This window comes from Bubalus bubalis, chromosome 12 (assembly GCF_019923935.1).
Source record: "Bubalus bubalis isolate 160015118507 breed Murrah chromosome 12, NDDB_SH_1, whole genome shotgun sequence".
NCBI lineage: Eukaryota > Metazoa > Chordata > Mammalia > Artiodactyla > Bovidae > Bubalus > Bubalus bubalis.
In genome coordinates this window covers 85,994,877-86,008,976 of record NC_059168.1, presented here as the reverse complement: position 1 = coordinate 86,008,976, position 14,100 = coordinate 85,994,877, and the positions used below count along the sequence as shown (strand labels likewise).

Sequence of the window (14,100 nt, the reverse complement as noted above, 5' to 3'; positions counted from 1 at the left end):
ACTGCAGTCTGAAAATATTAAATGGAAAATTTCAGAAATAAGCAGTCTCTAAGTTTTGAATCATGTGCTGTTCTAAGAAGTATGATGAACTCTCACATTGCTTGGTTCTACTTGCCCAGGATATTAATCATCCCTTTGTCCAGTTTATTCACACTGTATATGCTACCCCACTCCTTACAATACAGGAAAATATACAGTAGATATAGAGTTCAGTAGTATCTGTGGCTTTAGGCATTCACTGGGGATCCTGAAATATAGTCCTCTTGCATAAGGGGAGACTACTATAATTATTAATAGAAATGTTCCATAACCTATAAAATATATGCAGACATGAAAATAATTCTACTTCTTAAAAAGAAGTCTTCAAAAAGTATTCTTACAGCCTGCATTTCATTCAGTTCTTTCTGATACTTGATCATCTGCTGGGTCAGTTTTTCGCGCTCAGATTTAAGTTCCATATGTAGCTTTCTATTCTCCTTTTCTTTTCTCCGCACATCTGTGTCATTACCACGCTTAACAGGTTCCTTTCGATTCATGATCTCAGCCAACTTATTCACGGCCTTAAAAACATAAAAATAAGAATGTAAATAAGTAAATTATGTTGATGATTTCTTGGTAACTCACCAATAGCACATTACAAAATCTTCCTTACACACAGGGCCACAAAGAAACACCTTTTATACTAAAAAAAATACACCTTCATCATTATTCATCATCTTTTTCCAACCAACACTCTCATGTTTTCTGAGAACTATAATTTTAAATGTTTATAGGTTCACTCGAATGTCATTTTCTACCACTTTGGAGGCAGATCTTCTTTTATTCTAGAAGAGACTTTTACACTGGCATCACACTGATAAAATACATGTCCAACCACAGAGCAGAGCGTCTTGGACCCACCAGGACTCATGCTGTATATACAATCTGAGAGCTGAGAAAAGGGTAGTTAAGAATCATGATGCCTTTTCAGAGTGACCCTTTTTTAGGCTGTCAGCAAATGGTCCTTCTCTACCATTTCTTAAAAGCAGAAAAATTTATCAGATTACAGTAAAAAAAAATTAGGAGGGATTATGATTCCATATGGAAAAATTAAGAGAAACTTAATAAACACTGAACACAACAATGTTAATCAAATCTAGTTTCTCTCAATGTGGTAAAAAACTGGATAATTCTGACTGTTCACAAATACTGGTACCATCAATGACTGCTACAGCCAATCTGTAATGTTAGAAGTAAAATGCAAGAAAGATAAACTAAGAAAAATTTCAAAATCATATTTAGAGCTTATTATATACACACTTGAGTTTTGAGTGTCCTCTCTGTTAATAGCTGCTTCTCAAATTGTGCTTTAATAGCTGCTGCACTTATTTCTTCATCTTTCAACCTTGATAGTTCTAAAACAGAAAAATGTAAAAATTATATTAATAGTTTAGCAACTGGTAACCATTAGGCATACTGAAAATAAACTTTATTCTTTGTTAATACATACGCTCTTGGGCTTCTTTCAGTTTGTTATTTAATTCTTCTTTCTCATTGGCAAGATTGGCAACATCGCTAGTTAGTGTCCTATTAGTTTCTTCAAGCTAAGAAATGAAAACGGAAAAAAAATTTATATCTTAATTTATAAAATTTTAAGTTATAAAGCAGTAATTCAAAATGAAAATATCTAGAATGTTGCTAAAACTCTTGTTTTTCTAAGTACATCTATCTCTACAGTTCTTGCCTTTGTCCTACCTTACCAAACTTCAAAATTGATGAAAATTTATGAAACGTAACACACTTCATATGTACCCAGGAAGCCAAAAATTTGCCCCCTTTCAAAAATCTTTAGTAGTATTTAAAATGGAAGTAACATTTAGTAAAGTAAAAAAAAAAAAGCAAATGCTATAACAAAGCTCTGCATTCCAGCATGCAGAATAAATAAAATTTAAAACTTATAAAACATTGTTTTAAAACAGAAAATACAATTTTACTAAAGAAGTTGACATTCTTTGGTATTCCTACCAAAGCCTATTCTTCTTCCTTCCTGAAGGAAATTTTATTGTGAATTATGTGTTCATCCTTCCCATCCATGATTGTACACTTTTACTACACACATGTGAAACAATATAATGCAGTTTTATGTGATTTTAAACTGTCCATAAATAGCATGATGCTGTATTTATTTTTTTGTAACTGCTTTCACTCAATATATTAAGAATGAAATTGTCGATATATATAATTAATTTTAACTGATGTAGTAGTTCTATCTTCTACCGCATTTCATTTATCGATTCACTCATCTATTAATATATTTGAATTTTTGCTATTACAAATATTTATGCTGCTAGGAGTAGTGTGTCTGAATTTTGCTAGCACATTTATCTTATTATGAACCTTTTTTGGACTATATGAATATTTAAAATTTACCGGAACTTGCAGTATTATTTCCTATACTGTAGTATGCTATATTCAGAGAAGGCGATGGTACCCGACTCCAGTACTCTTGTCTAGAAAATCCCATGGACGGAGTAGCCTGCTAGGCTGCAGTCCATGGGGTCGCGAAGAGTCGGACACAACTGAGCGACTTCACTTTCACTTTTCACTTTCATGCACTGGAGAGGGAAATGGCAACCCGCTCCAGTGTTCTTGCCTGGAGAATCCCAGGGACAGGGGAGCCTGGTGGGTTGCCGTCTATGGGGACGCACAGAGTCGGACACAACTGAAGCAATTTAGCAACAGCAGCAGCAGCAGCAGCAGTATGCTCTATTAAATTTATACTCTGGATATTAGTAAGAAAAACATTGTTTTCCACACATCCTTCAAATACTTCAAAGTAGTCAGACACTGAGTTTTTGCCAACATGAAGGCTATGAAATGGTGATACAAAATTATTTTAGCTAGCCTTTTCCTAAATAATAGTAAAGTTAAACATTTGCTCACATTTTTAGGTTTTCTCTTTTGGCCAATTTTTCCTTTGGATTATTTAGCTTTTTCTTACTGAACAGTAGGAGTTCCACTTATATTCTAGATACTAATCACTTATTTAATAAATACAAGTATTTTCCCCTGTTCTTTATTTGTTTTTTGTTACAAGTAAATTTTAAGTTTCATTCTAATATTTAAAAATTTTTATTTTACATATTTAGGTTCTTAAGATAGCTAGAATTTACTGTTATATATGGTAAATGATAATAAGAATCTAATTTTATTCCTTTCCACCTAAAAACATAGTCATTTCAAAACCATAAATCTGTATCCTCTCCCACTGATTTGTGTGTTGCCGCTGATGTCATATGCCAAGTTCTCCTATGTGTATCAGTCTATTTCTGGTCTCTCTACTCACTTTCACTGAACAGGATTAAATATCCCTGTTCTAATGCCATGCTTTAAAATTACTGTAACATTTTTCATAGATCTAGACAATTGATAAGGCTAACTCAACTACTTAATATTTTACTTCTATCTGAAATTTTTATTACAGTTATTTTCAACCTACATGTGGCTATATTCATGATTAAACTAATCTTCATGATTAATTTCAAATTCTTTTAAACTACAATTGGTTTAACAAGAAAAAAAAGACTTAAACTGTTTTGTACTTTTGGTGTTTTCTTTTCACTTTAGTCCTTAACTCTGAATTTACCAACAGGTGAAGCCGCTGGAAGTTTTGTTTTCGAGGGCCCCCTCTCTGCCAAACAACATTGAGAAGCTGATGGTTCACTAGCTCAAATATCTTGTAGCCAAAACATACAATTTTTCATTTAGATTTATTTCACTTTCCTAGAGTTTCTAAAGCAAGATTTTTAACAATTTAATTATAGCCAAAAATGAACCAAGGACTTTACTTACAGACGCAATAGTAGCATCTTTTTCGGTGAGTTCCTGTTTGTGTCGAGCCATCATCTCTTTGATCTCCAGCTCTTTCATGATCTTCTCTTTTTCCAAATCAGAATACTGTTCCTCAGCAATTGAACGAGCCAGTTGCTCAGAATCTGCTTTGGTTAAGGTAATCTCCAGTTGAGCAGCCAAGGAGTCCCTATATTTAAGAGAAATAAAATTTTAACATTCAATTTTTTATTACAAAGCTCAAGTTTTTCTCTAACTTCATCAGATCAGTCAGTTCAGTTCAGTCATTCAGTTGTGTCCTACTCTTTGCGAACCCATGGACTGTAGCACGCCAGGCCTCCCTGTCCATCACCAACTCCTGGAGCTTACTCAAACTCAAGTCCATTGAGTTGGTGATGCCATCCAGCCGTCTCATCCTCTGTCATCCTGCTCTCCTACTGCCTTCAATCTTCCCTAGTATCGGGGTCTTTACCAATGAGTCAATTCTTCACACCAGGTGGCCAAAGTATTGGAGCTACAGCTTCAGCATCCGTCTTTCCAATGAATATTCAGGACTGATTTCCTTGAGGATTGACTGCTTGGATCTCCCTGTAGTCCAAGGGACCCTCAACAGTCTCCTCCGACACCACAGTTCAAAAGCCTCACTTCTGCGCTCAGCTTTCTTTATAGTCCAACTCTCACATCTATACATGACTACTGGAAAACCCACAGCTTTGACTAGACGGACCTCTGTTGGCAAAGTAATGTCTCTGCTTTTTAATATGCTATCTAGGTTAGGCATAACTTTCCTTACAAGGGGCAAGTGTTTTTAAATTTCATGGTTGCAGTCACCATCTGCAGTGATTTTGGAGCCCCAAACAATAAAGTCTGTCACTGTTTCCATTTTTTCCCCATCTATTTGCCATGAAGTGATGGGACCAGATCCCATGATCTTAGTTTTCTGAATGCTGAGCTTTAAGCCAACTGTTTCACTCTCCTCTTTCACTTTCATCAAGAGGCTCTTTAGTTCTTCACTTTCTGCCATAAGGGTGGTGTCATCTGCATATCTGAGGTTATTGATATTTCTCCTGGCAATCTTGATTCCATCTTGTGCTTCCTCCAGTCCAGCATTTCTCATGATGTACTTTGCATATAAGTTAAATAAGCAGGGTGACAATATACAGCCTTGACGTACTCCTTTCCTGATTTGGAACCACTCTGTTGTTCCATGTCCAGTTCTAACTGTTGCTTTTTAATCTTCATATGGATTTCTCAGGAGGTAGGTAAGGTGGTCTGGTATTCCCATCTCTTTAAGAATTTTCCACAAACAAACAGACTGTGTAATCCACACAGTCAAAGGCTTTGACACAGTCAATAAAGCAGAAATAGATGTTTTTCTGGAATTCTCTGGCTTTTTTGATGATGCAGCGGATGTTGGCAATTTGATCTCTGGTTCCTCTGCCTTTTCTAAATCCAGCTTGAACATCTAGAAGTTCACGGCTCACGTACTGCTGAAGCCTGGCTTGGAGAATTTTGAGCATTACTTTGCTAGTGTGTGAGATGAGTGCAATTGTGCGGTAATTTGAACGTTCTTTGGCATTGCCTTTCTTTGGGATTGGAATGAAAACTGACCTTTTCTAATCAATCCTGAGGCCACTGCTGAGTTTTCCAAATTTGCTGGCATATGGAGTGCAGCACTTAACAGCATCATCTTTTAGGATCTGAAAAAGCTCAGCTGGAATTCCATCACCTCCCCTAGCTTAGTGATGCTTCCTAAGGCCCACTTGATTTTGTATTCCAGGATGTCTGGCTCTAGTTGAGTGATCATACCATAGTGCTTATCTGCGTCATGAAGATCTTTTACGTATAGTTCTTCTGTGTATTTCTGCCACCTCTTCTTAATATCTTCGGCTTTTTATTAACTTCATCAACAAATTTTACCTGGAATTCCCTGGTGGTTCAGATAGTAAAGAATCAGCCTGCCAATGCAGGAGACCTCGGTTTGGATTGGGAAGATCCTCTGGAGAAGGGAATGGCAACCCACTCCAGTATTCTTGCCTGGACAATTCCTTGGCCAGAGGAGCCTGGCAGGCTACAATCAATGGGGTTGCAAAGAGTTGGGCATGACTAAGTGACTTAACACATACACAGGCACTTTCTAGGAGTAGGGTACATGTCTATGAATAGAGATAAGGATCTTATCCTTACCTTTCATCCTGTAATTCCTGCTTCTTCTGCTGTAATTCTTTACAAAGTTTGGTCTTTTCTTCACATTCTTCCTTAAGTTCCCTAACCTGTGTTTTATAGAGGGTCTAAATAGCAAAACAGAATAGAAACATGGATCATCATTGTTACAAATATTCAAAAGCTATCCAGACAAAAAGTTCAGCTGATTACTACATAATAGGCTCATAAAACTGAGTAATGTTGAGCCCATGAGCAAAGTGATAGTTCAATGAGCTTTTCTATTTTCTGGCCAACCCAATTAACTAATAAAACTTCAGCTAATAATTTACAAGTGTGATTTTTCAACTGGATATCCTAGTGAAATTTCTCACTAAATGTCATACTGGTAGGATGAAGAGGCAAAGAAAAATATTATCAATTTATTCAAGAAAATTTTGCTGGCTTAAAAATCAATGAGGTGACAGTTATTATTTCATATTTTAAAACTCAAAAAAGGGCAAATGTTACAATGACAATCTTATTTCTTTCATTATACAAATATATTCTTCCTCAAAAATCAATGCTTTTTAAAATGAACTTCATATGGTGTGGGTATGTACTTAGAACTACTTTTTTTTGAAATGATAATGGATTTCTGTTAGACTATCTACAGTCTCTTGCCCCAGTATTCCTTTTACAGATGTGTGGTACAAAACACTCATCCAAAATTCTCTCTGGAATTTGCTATAAGAATTTAAAGAATCAGTCTCCTGGTTTTTCAGCAAAAAAAATTTTTAATAATTCTACAAATACAATACTTTTCAAAGTAACATGTCTGGACTTACTGAGAAATACTGCTCTGCTTCAAGCTGATCCTGGAGCTCTTTCATCTGTCCATCTGCATCTTGACGTTCTCTGTGGGGACATTGGTTAGACACATATTAAGCCAGCAACTCTTGAAATGTGGTCTAGGAAACCTCTGGCAGTACCTAAGACTTCTCAAGAAAATCCACAAGGTAAAATTATTTTCATAATACTAAGAATCATGGTTATTTTTAAAGCTTTAATTCTTTCCATGTATATATACTTTCATGAGGCTGCATGACATATGAGGATTTTATTATTCCAACAGCTAATGAAACGTGTGCATGTATGCTCCTGTTTTTAAATTTTCTCAGTTTCAATTTCGAACACAGTAAACAACATTAGATAAAATTCACACAAACAAAAACTCTTTGGGCCCTCAATAATTTTTTTAAGAGCATAAGGGATTCAGAGACCAAATAGTGCTATATTAAACTAATAACACTGAATTATATTCGCAAACATGCATTGTGATCAGCCATTTATGCCAACCAAGTAGTACAATTAAAGAGTACCTGAAAATCGATTATTTTAGAATGAGTGTAGAAACAACTGGGAGGGGCCCTGCAGGGAGGTTAAGAGTACAGGTTTTTATATCTAAATGTAAATAGTAACTGCACAGATTTCTGGTGGCTTGGTGGTAAAGAATCCACCGGTAATACAGGAGACACGAGTTCAATCCCTGGGTTGGGAAGATCCCCTAGAGAAGGAAATGGCAACCCATTCTAGTTATTCTTGCTTGGAAAATCCCATGGACAGAGGAGCCTGGTGGGCTATAGTCCATGGGTTGCAAAAGAGTTGGACACGACTTAGCAAACAACAACAAAATGGTAACTGCACAGATTTGAACACTCTGTAAAAATTCAGAGTTCTACATTTATCATTTGTGTACTTTTTCTATATATACCTTAATCTTCAGTAAAGAAAAAAGTTAAATAAAAAACAAACCTAGTAACACTCTTAAGATGTTGGGCTGAAATAAAAGTATAGGCTTGTCAAAAAAATGAAATCATATATATATATTATAGTTATTTCAAGTCAAAGCTAAGAAAAAAGAAAACAAGTTGGAGAACAACATATGATACAATTAAAAAACAAAACAAACAAACAAAAATTCTACAAAACTCAACCCTATAAATATAGTACACATGTTCAGGTACAGGCACAGAAAAAGGTATGGAAATATATATTAAGACTATTAAGATATATTACTTCTGGAGAGATTAACCATGTCTGTATTCATAAGTTCAGTAACAGTTCAGTCGCTCAGTCGTGTTCGACTCTGCGACCCCATGAATCGAAGCATCCCAGGCCTCTCTGTCCATTACCAACTCCCGGAGTCCACCCCAACTCACGTCCATCGAGTCGCTGATGCCATCCAACCATCTCATCCTCTGTCGTCCCCTTCTCCTCCTACCCTCAATCTTTCCCCGAATCAGGGTCTTTTCAAATGAGTCAGCTCTTCGTATCAGATGGCCAAAGTATTGGAGTTTCAGCTTCAACATCAGTCCTTCCAATGAATACCCAGGACTGATCCCCTTTAGGATGGACTGGTTGGATCTCCTTGCAGTCTAAGGGACTCTCAAGAGTCTTCTCCAACACCACAGTTCAAAAGCATCCATTCTTCAGCACTCAGCTTTCTTCACAGTCCAACTCTCACATCCATACATGACCACAGGAAAAACCATAGCCTTGACTAGATGGACCTTTGTTGCCAAAGTAATGTCTCTGCTTTTTCCTATGCTGTCTAGGTTGGTCATAACTTTCCTTCAAAGGAAAAGCATCTTTTAATTTCATGGCTGCAATCACCATCTGCAGTTATTTTGGAGCCCCCAAAAATAAAGTCTGACACTGTTTCCAATCTTTCCCCATCCATTTGCCATGAAGTAATGGGACCGGATGCCCTGATCTTAGTTTTCTGAATGTTGAGCTTTAAGCCAACTGTTTCACTCTCCTCTTTCACTTTCATCAAGAGGCTCTTTAGTTCTTCACTTTCTGCCGTAAGGGTGGTGTCATCTGCATACCTGAGGTTATTGATATTTCTCCCTGCAATCTTGATTCCAGCTTGTGCTTCCTCCAGCCCAGTGTTTCTCATGATGTACTCTGCATATAAGTTAAATAAGTAGGGTGACAATATACAGCCTTGATGTACTCCTTTTCCTATTTGGAACCAGTCTGTTGTTCCATGTCCAGTTCTAACTGTTGCTTCCTGACCTGCATACAGGTTTCTCAAGAGGTAGGTCAGGTGGTCTGGTATTCCCATCTCTTTCAGAATTTTCCACAGTTTATTGTGATCCACACAGTCAAAGGCTTTGACATAGTCAATAAAGCAGAAATAGATGTTCTTCTGGAACTCTCTTGCTTTTTTGATGATCCAATGGATGTTGGCAATTTGATCTCTGGTTCCTCTGCCTTTTCTAAAACCAGCTTGAACATCTGGAAGTTCACTGTTCAAGTAGTGCTGAAGCCTGGCTTGGGAGAATTTTAAGCATTACATTACTAGCGTGTGAGATGAGTGCAATTGTGCAGTAGTTTGAACATTCTTTGGCATTGCCTTTCTTTGGTATTGGAATGAAAACTGACCTGGAATTTTCCAGTCCTGAGGCCACTGCTGAGTTTTCCAAATTTGCTGGCGTATTGAGTGCAGCACTTTCACAGCATCATCTTACAGGATTTGAAGTAGCTCAAGTGGAATACCATCACTTCCATTAGCTTTGTTCATAATGATGCTTCCTGAGGCCCACTTGACTTCACATTCCAGGATGTCTGGCTCTAGTTTAGTGATCACACCATCGTGATTATCTGGGTCATGAAGATCTTTTTTGTATAGTTCTTCTGTGTATTCTCGCCACCTCTTCTTAATATCTCCTGCTTCTGTTAGGTCCCTACCATTTCTGTCCTTTATTGAGCCCATCTTTGCATGAAATGTTCCCTTGGTATCTCTAATTTTCTTGAAGAGATCTCTAGTCTTTCCCACTCTACTCTTTACCTCTATTTCTTTGCATTGATCACCGAGAAAGGCTTTCTCATCTCTTCTTGCTATTCTTTGGAACTCTGCATTCAAATGGGTATATCTTTCCTTTTCTCCTTTGCTTTTTGCTTCCCTTCTTTTCACAGCTATTTGTAAGGCCTCCTCAGACAGCCATTTTGCTTTTCTTGCAGATGGTCTTGATTCCTGTCTCCTGTACAATGTCACAAATCTCCGTCCATAGTTCATCAGGCACTCTGTCTATCAGATCTAGTCCCTTAAATCTATTTCTCACTTCCACTGTACAGTCATAAGGGATTTGATTTAGGTCATACCTGAATGGTCTAGTGCTTTTCTCCACTTTCTTCAATTTTAGTTTGAATTTGGCAATAAGGAGTTCATGATCTGAGCCACAGTCAGCTCCCCGTCTTGTTTTTGCTGACTGTATAGAGCTTCTCCATCTTTGGCTGCAAAGAACAGAATCAATCGGATTTTGGTGTCAACCATCTGTTGATGTCCATGTGTAGAGTCTTCTCTTGTGTTGTTGGAAGAGGGTGTTTGCTATGACCAGTGTGTTCTCTTGGAAAAATCTATTAGCCTTTGCCCTGCTTCATTCTGTACTCCAAGGCCAAATTTGCTTGTTACTCCAGGTGTTTCTTGACTTCCTACTTTTGCATTCCAGTCCCCTATAATGAAAAGGACATCTTTTTTGGGTGTTAGTTCTAGAAGGTCTCGTAGGTCTTCATAGAACTGTTCAACTTCAGCTTCTTCAGCATTACTGGTTGGGGCATAGACTTGGCTTACTGTGATATTGAATGGTTTGTCTTGGAAACGAACCGAGATCATTCTGTCATTTTTGAGACTGCATTCAAGTACTGCATTTTGGACTCTTTTGTTGACTCTGATGGCTACTCCGTTTCTTCTAAGGGCTTCCTGCCCACAAAAGTAGATATAATGGTCATCTGAGTTTAATTTACCCATTCCAGTCCATTTTAATTTGCTGATTCCCAGAATGTCAACGTTCACTCTTGCCATCTCCTGTTTGACCATTTCCGATTTGCCTTGATTCATGGACCTAACATTCCAGGTTCCTATGCAATATTAGTCTTTACAACATCAAATCCTACTTCCATCACCAGTCCCATTCACAAGTGGGTGTTGTTTTTGCTTTGGCTCCATCCCTTCATTCTTTCTGGAGTTATTTCTCCACTGATCTCCAGTAGCATATCGGGCACCTACAGACCTGGGGAGTTCATCTTTCAGTGTCCTATCCTTTTGCCTTTTCATACTGTTCATAAAGGAGACCTTATATTTGTTTTCTCTTTGTCTTTTAATATAGATCTAAATATTTTAAAATGAGAAAATATTTTACTACCAGTTGGATATTTTAAAAATGTATATAGGTGGACTTCCCTGGCAGTTCAGTGATTAAGACTCCACACCTCCACTGCAGGGGGCACGGGTTCTATTCCTGGTCAGGAAACTAAGATCCCACAGGCTGTATGGCCAAATAAATTTATAAACAAAAGTGTATAAAGCAAGAAAAACTCAGAGAGATTAAATGATTTAATCACACCACCTTCAATTTCAATTTAATATTAGAGAACTTTCATCCTTATTTTAATTTAATATAATCTGATCACTTTGTTTACTCACTGGTCCTTCAACTTCTGGATAAATAGGAAATTATCACCAGATGTCACTTCACTGTGTTAATTCTGTATTTTATTATTTTAAAAAGTATGATTCTTATTTCTCTGAGCCAAAGATATGAAAGATGCTAATAACATATGAAAGAGCAAGTTTTAAAAATTTGAAATCATTACTAGCTAGGCTCACATGCAGCAAACTCCAGTGTAATATTATTATCATGATCTTTTTGAAGAACTACTGTTCATTATATGTAACTTTTAAAACCCAACATTTATTAGGTATTTAATAAAAGCTATTTTTCAGCAAGTAATTATATAATATGCACATGGTTACAGTTAGATAGTACAGACTAGCACAGAAAAAAATTATGAAATGTCACAGTCTCCTTATCCATAACCATCCACGTGACAATCCTATTTCCCTAGAGGAAATCACTTTGTTTCATTTCCTTTTATTGTTCTTTTGTGGTTCCCACCACATCTCAGCTTATTCCTGGACATACATTTTAATTATTTGCCAATTCCCTGCTGCCATATGTGAGAATTTAGCTCTTACCACCCCTAACCGCTCCCCAACCCCTAACACAGTTATATCACTGGTCTAAGTGACATAATCAAGCCTCCATTCATTTCCTATTGAATCAACCACAAACCACAACCTCCCCAGCTGGAGATAAGAACTGCAACAATTCCATTCTCTTTTGTTTTTGAGATTTCATAAGAACATGTCTAAATGTGAGTCTTTTCTCAAGCATAGTTGCTGGTCTTTTCAATATAAAGACTTCTTTTCCAGCTATGAGAAATTCTTTTCTATTATTTCTTTAGTAACTTCCTTCCCTAAGATTCTCTGGAATTCCTTGTCTGGTGCTAGAACTCTTAGAATAAGCTGGTGTGTGTCTTAGCTTTTCTCTCATATATTCTATGTCATTTCTTCTTGTTCTATATTTTGTGAAATTAAAAAAATTTTTTTTTCTTCAAACTCTTCTAATAAATTTACATTGGCAATAATTTTTAACCTTCAAGAGCTCCTTCCTATTCTGTCTTTCCTTTTTACGTCAGGTTCATGTTTAATGGAAGTGGTATTTCCTAGAATCTTTGATCAGTACTAATTATACTACTAATGACTAAATGCGGCAATTTTTAACAGTATATTTACTACATACCTTAATTTAAAGTAGTTTAACAATGTTCTCTAAGTAAATTAAATACAGCACTAGAGAAAGTGTGTTGCTCAGTTGTGTCTGACTCTTTGTGACCCCCACAGATTGTAGCCCGCCAGGCACCTCGGTCCATAGAATTCTCCAGGCAAGAATACTGGAGTGGGTTGCCATTTCCTTCTCTAGGGGATCTTCCTGACTCAGAGATATAGCACAAGAGTGAATCCTAAAAAATGATTTAAAAATTTATATGGTGTTTGCTTAACGGTCAAACATTTCCAAGTCCCAGAAACTAAAGGAACAAACAAAAGACACTTTTGTTTGCGAGACAGTCCTGAGGAGGAATCTTAAGAGCATGGAGTGCAAACCCCAGACCTTTTCTTCTTCAGCACAAACAATATACCATTATATCATAATGTGGCATAGTAAAAATTGTTGGGAATGCAAATAAAATCTTTTTGAAAGACAATAGTGGCACTCAACACATCATTTAAACAGAAAGAAGAGAAAAATGTGTTCAAGAAAACAAAGGAGTCAGAAGAAAATTCCCAGATAAGTAAAAATTAAGATAATTTACATGGAGACAGCTCTGCATATTAGTAAGTCTTTGTCTCAAACAATTAACTTACTTTCGAAGTTCAGCATTCTGTTTTTCCAAGCTCATTTTCATTTCTAGGAGATGATTATTCTCTTGCTTTAACTGCTTTTCTGACATTTTTAGTGTGTTAACTTGCTGTGTTTGCATCTTCAAGTCATTTTGTGTAAGGCAGCGCTTCTGAGTTTCCTGTTCTATTTTTAATGTCAAGTTTCTAACCTAAAAAATAGTGTTATTGGTATGCAAGCAAATTATTTTGATTTTTTCATCAATGAAGCTGGCAGTAAATATAATGACATAAAACAGATTTCTTCTCCTTAAACAGTTAATTCATTTCATAGTATTTTTTGGATTTTCTATAATAATATATTTTTTAAATAAAATATAGTCCTCAAAGAAACTGTAATTATGATTCATTTAGTATATCACCCAAATCTGGTACTATTAAAAAATTACAGAATATTATTTTACAAGAAAAAAATTTTAACTGTAAAACCATCATTGAACCTCTACAAATAAACCTAGTTTATTATTAATTAATTAAATAGTTCATTATACAGTAAGCTGCACACTTACATCCTCATTTAGCACATCTTTCTGTTTGAGGAGTTCATTTATTTTCTGCTGTGACTGTTTGAGGTCACAGTCTAGTATGGAGCATCTTTTCTCAGCCTCCAGCAACAAGTTCTCTACTTTCTGTTTTAAAGTTCTTTCCTCCGAGAGCTTTTTCTCCATTTCTATTGCCACAAAAATAGACATAATCATGAATCAAACAAAAAAAGCATATCAAATACATGACACAGTGCTAATAAAAATTGCAATAAATGATGCTGCCTCAAAAATTTTCTTAATTTCCAGTTTTTTTCATTACTCCTCTTAACACAATTGAAA

The 14,100-nt window shown here is 36.3% G+C and overlaps 1 protein-coding gene across 7 annotated transcripts in view; it reads right to left on the bottom strand.

Moving 5' to 3' along the window:
- The window catches only part of ROCK2 (Rho associated coiled-coil containing protein kinase 2), a 132,937-nt gene that overhangs the window by 18,177 nt on the left and 100,660 nt on the right, over nt 1-14,100 (bottom strand). For all 7 annotated transcript variants that reach the window (XM_044926246.2, XM_006073749.4, XM_006073747.4 and 4 more), the window contains 8 exons: nt 13,786-13,946; nt 13,244-13,428; nt 6,819-6,888; nt 6,016-6,119; nt 3,832-4,018; nt 1,490-1,583; nt 1,300-1,394; nt 381-560 (listed from right to left, as the gene is read on the bottom strand). In XM_044926246.2, the coding sequence (XP_044782181.1) occupies nt 381-560; nt 1,300-1,394; nt 1,490-1,583; nt 3,832-4,018; nt 6,016-6,119; nt 6,819-6,888; nt 13,244-13,428; nt 13,786-13,946 (1,076 nt within the window). The remainder of the gene's footprint in view (nt 1-380; nt 561-1,299; nt 1,395-1,489; nt 1,584-3,831; nt 4,019-6,015; nt 6,120-6,818; nt 6,889-13,243; nt 13,429-13,785; nt 13,947-14,100) is intronic.